The 4,787-nt window shown below is 34.4% G+C and overlaps 1 protein-coding gene across 1 annotated transcript; it reads left to right on the plus strand.

Annotated features, from left to right (window-relative positions):
* Positions 1-229: 229 nt before the first annotated feature.
* Positions 230-4,783, plus strand: LOC140966797 (proteasome subunit alpha type-2; the record flags this gene model as incomplete). Its single annotated transcript, XM_073427059.1, has 8 exons — positions 230-338; positions 725-802; positions 885-961; positions 1,524-1,588; positions 2,269-2,315; positions 2,805-2,880; positions 3,678-3,745; positions 4,711-4,783. Coding segments are annotated over exons 2-8 (447 nt in total), but the record flags the coding sequence as incomplete, so codon positions are not given.
* Positions 4,784-4,787: the final 4 nt, after the last annotated feature.

Below are 4,787 nucleotides of genomic sequence, written 5' to 3' on the forward strand. Positions count from 1 at the left end.
CGGTTTTAATTTGAAAAATTCGGTTAAACCGAATTAACCGAATTAATATATATATTAATTTAAGTTGTATATGAACATTAAAAATAAAATCGGTTATTTGAAAATAAAATCGGTTAAATCGGTTATAAGTCTATTCAGTTCGGTCGGTAACCGAATAGACCGATTGCACACCCCTAATTGTACTCAATAGAATAGGCCCATTATTTGTGGCCAACTTCATGGGCTTAAGATCAACATTTGTTTGTTCTTCTCGCCCAAGAAAACTGTCTCAAAAACTATCTTCTGTATTCTACTCTGCAAAATTGTAAGCCATTTTGGCAGCAGCATTTCAATATTTCGTATGATTTTGTCCCCTTGATCTTCAGTATTTTGCATTTATTCTAAGAACTTAATCACTGATCTTTCAGTGTTTTTTAGGTCTAGTGGAAAATTATATTTAACTTTGGGTTTTAATCCTCGTCGGTCATTTACCAGATTTCCATTTGGTTAGGTCCTTAGAGGGTATTCAGACATAATTTTTGGATGAAAAGTAATCCATTCGATTTATTTCTGTATCTATTTCAGAGGCTAATTATCGATTTTGAGTCTTAGGACCTAGTTTTTTTTCTAGAGTCTCGATAAATCTTTAAGTCAGCCTTCGAAAGTTCAATTTTTTTTTACTTATGTGAATATTGTCTGTTGGAACAGTCAGTATGAATTTATGTTTGTTTTGTTTATGCTGCAGCTATTTATTCGAATATTAAAGTTTAAATCAAGAAATCATGGGCGATAGCCAGTATTCCTTTTCTCTCACTACTTTCAGGTATGCACTAATGGCTTGATGGATGTTTGTTTTAAGTTAATGTGTATAGCTTAGGTGTTGTTATTTCCCAATCGTTGTGGAGCCCTTCAGGAAAACTCGTTCAGATTGAACATGCATTGACTGCTGTCGGATCTGGTCAAACATCTTTAGGAATTAAAGGTAAATTTGAATTTTATCCCTGCACGTTATTGATATAATTGCACAGTATTTATATAATTAAGTGCAACAAATTAGGATCCTCATTAGTTTAAGAGGGTGAAGTGAAATGTTGGATGGGTATGGCATTCATAAGTTGAGAAAGCAATATATGTTATTACGAACATGAGAAAATGCTAAAGACATGAGTTTGGGTTTCTTATGTTTAAGCTTTAAGATTTTGCATTTAAATAGGCTAAATTCAGCTCAAAACTGCAAGTTTATTTGTTAAAGGGTTTGGGTTTCTTAAGTTCAAGCTTTAAGATTTTGCATTTTAATAGGCTAAATTCAGCTCAAAACTGCAAGTTTATTATTTAAAGGGTTGCTTTATGGATTTGAATTAAATTTTGATGAGGAAACTTATCAGGATCTCTATCCTGAATTCAACAGAAAACGCGTTATTATGGTGCTTGTGGGTAATATTTTGTCCTATTTCCACCATTCTTTAAGTAACCTGCGACCTGCACAATAGAGAGGAGAACATTTGCTACAAAGTCTCATTATTCTTGTGTTTCGGTGGTTGCAGCTGCTAATGGTGTTGTTATTGCAACAGAGAAGAAATTACCTTCAATTTTGGTTGATGAGACATCTGTAAGTATCTTAGTCATAATAATGGGATTCAAGTTTATTCACTTGGAACTTTGAGATCTGTTTCAGTTGTATTCTGGAAGAGTGTAGATGGACTATCACAGGATTCAAGTTTTAATTCTCGGAACTTTGAGAACTTTTTCAGTTGTATTCCGGAAGAGTTCAGATGGACTATCTGTTTCAATTAGTTTACTCTCTCTTAAACCTAACGAATCGATCCCACCTCCTTGTTATATATGCCAAATTACTTTCTAATGCATGTCTTTGTACATTTAGTCACCCTCTGAACCTTTTGTCAGCAATTCTTTCCCATTCTCTCCTTGTTGACCTTGTTTTCTACTCGTAGAGTTAGGTGGTTCATGGTGAACACATGGTCATTTGGATGTTTAACCTTCTAACGATCATTTCTTGCATAAACCAAGTGCCTACTCTTGGGGTCATAGTCACTATCGAGAACTTTTTTGTTGCACCAGAAACAATGTTTTTCCTGCTACTTTGTCCTATGAAACATACTGATCCACATTTTTTACTTGAAGCATGTATTATTTTTCTACCGTTATTATTTGCTGTGCTTCTGGCACAATTTGTTTTCATTGTCTCACATTTTTCCTTGTTTTTTTATTTGAAGTTAGTTATGTTGGATGTAATGTCCTTGGTTTCTGAGAGTTTATTTACTTTTGTAGGTGCAGAAGATTCAGATTTTGACTCCAAACATTGGAGTTGTATACAGGTTGACTTTCATCATCTGACTCCTATGCATTGATCCTAAATATGTGTATCACCTTGCCTTTTTTCCCAAAATGTATCTTTAAGAAATGTTTATGTGTGATAATCATTTCTTGCAATGGTAATGATATTTGCGTCGAGGCCTTTGTTTTTTAAATCAAGGACTAGAGGTATTTTTCTGGTCATATGTTTTACTTCTGATAGGCTAATGTGGATGTGCACGGGACTCTGGTTTTCATGGTGAGATTTGCCAAAAAGTATTAATAAAGTCCAAATACTTTTCAGTTTTTGCTTGGTATTCAGGGGCTCACGGAGTTAGAATCTCCTTTGTTCAAATAAGCTTGGAGCTTGTCATTTTTTAGTATACGAGCCTCCACTACCTGTAAATGTTCGAATATCAAATTTCTTCACTTGTGTTTATTTTCATTCTGAATGTTTTGTAGATTTGTAGGAGTTCTCAGATGGGTTGACTAATTATTTTCTCATCTTGCAGTGGAATGGGCCCTGATTCTCGAGTTTTGGTTAGAAAAAGTAGGAAACAGGCAGAGCAATATTATCGCCTGTACAAAGTACTTATCTGCTCCATATATCTACTTTTCTTTCCTTTCTTTGCTACTGCTACAATCACTTGCTTGATGCTTCTTTGCTTCTATACAAATTTAGTGAGACGAGGTTCATTTGTCTTTGTATATGTGTATCAGTATATCTTTGAAGCTTGAAGGGAGCCAAAATTTTATTATTTTTAAATGAATTTGAAAGTCATACTTTGACATTAACTATCTTCAAAATTCTTGTTTTTAATTGCTAGTAATCCAATTAATCTATTTGAAATGAATTAAATATTTATGGGTGATGGATATGATCTATCTGTTTCATTTTTTTTCATTACTGTTCATTAGGGTGTTATTTTAATGTAAGTTGGGGCTGATCTTGATTTTCATTAATCTTGATTTTCATTACTTAGCAACAGCTGGTTTTACATCACATTTGACTCTTCTGTTTGGGTTGTGTTTAACTGGGTGGTCTAAGACTTTCCTTCGAACTCACCACTTCACTTATAGACTGGTTGTAGCTTTGTTATATTCCAAATAAAATGAAAGAGTTTATTTCCCCTTTTACCTTATTTGTGGAGTTCTATGTGGACGTCTGTGGTGTAATTGGGTGATGAATAAAAGGAAACCATCTTTGGAGCTACTGGGAAGGCTTTGGACTGCTAAAAAATACATGAATTCGTTACATCATTTATGCCTTCTCCATACCAGCCATTTCTTTTTTCATTATATTAAATTTTTAGAAGTCAGTTGTGGTAACATGACACTAATATCTTCTGCTTATACACGTTCATTTTTTCTACCATTAACTACAGGAACAAATCCCAGTGACTCAACTAGTGAGGGAAACTGCCACTGTTATGCAGGAATTCACTCAATCGGGGTAAGTGTTACACGCTCTTATGTGATTTGTTTGGCGCTAGTGAGGCAAGATTATTTTATTGATTTTGAGTCCTTTCATGAATGGCCTGTCTACAATTCATGACTTTAAAATTATTTTATGATTTGAAGATGAAATGTTTCACTACTTAGCTAGTTGCCACCTCTGGTGGGACTTGTGAACATGCACTAAGCTATGTAGTGATGGGTTGGAGTATGTAGTGATGGGTTGGAGTGTATAGTAACAGTACATGAATTTATTGTGGTCCCATTATTTTTTTAACCTCTCATTCCTTTTGGTAATATTATTATATGCTTTCTTCTCTGATGTAAGCATATCTATACATTGTGAACTGGTTTATTTCTAATCGATTCGGAGAATAGAAATAAACCAGGAAAGAAATGAGCTACGACTGTTTTTTCATTATGTCGTGGCTGGGATTTTTAACACAGCGGCTTTTCAACACAATACTAACAGGTTCATCGTTTTCCTCTGGTTGTCTGGTCATCTATCCGTATAGAGCAATTTTTATTTCTTATGATGCCTTGCCACCCTCTTTATCATGTTAGAACCATCAATGAGGACTCCTGTCCAAATTTTCTCTGAGAGATTTCTTTATAGGTTTCCAAATGATCAATATAATGAGCAAAATTTCCAGAGAGCCATTTTTGGTAGTTGGTACAAAAAAACACCCCCAAAAGAAAAACCACCTGCTTTTCAGCTGAATCTTCCTTGAAACTTTCTCTTGTTGACCACGAGAAAGAACTTGAGGGAACTTATTTTGGATACAGTTTCATTTCTGTTAAATCTTTATCCATGTTCTCTAAATAGGTGTGCCTTATATCCTTATCAGAATAATTCTATACTGTCTTATGGATGCTCTGTAGTATTAGCTGGTTTGTTATGTCTCTTAAATCATCAGTGTGCTTGTACCATATTTTCTTAGTTTTCTGGATTTTATGGCGCAGTGGTGTGAGGCCATTTGGTGTTTCTCTCTTGGTTGCTGGATATGATGACAAAGGTCCACAGCTTTATCAGGTATATT

Source organism: Primulina huaijiensis, unplaced genomic scaffold (assembly GCF_012295235.1).
Source record: "Primulina huaijiensis isolate GDHJ02 unplaced genomic scaffold, ASM1229523v2 scaffold208004, whole genome shotgun sequence".
Classification (NCBI taxonomy): domain Eukaryota; kingdom Viridiplantae; phylum Streptophyta; class Magnoliopsida; order Lamiales; family Gesneriaceae; genus Primulina; species Primulina huaijiensis.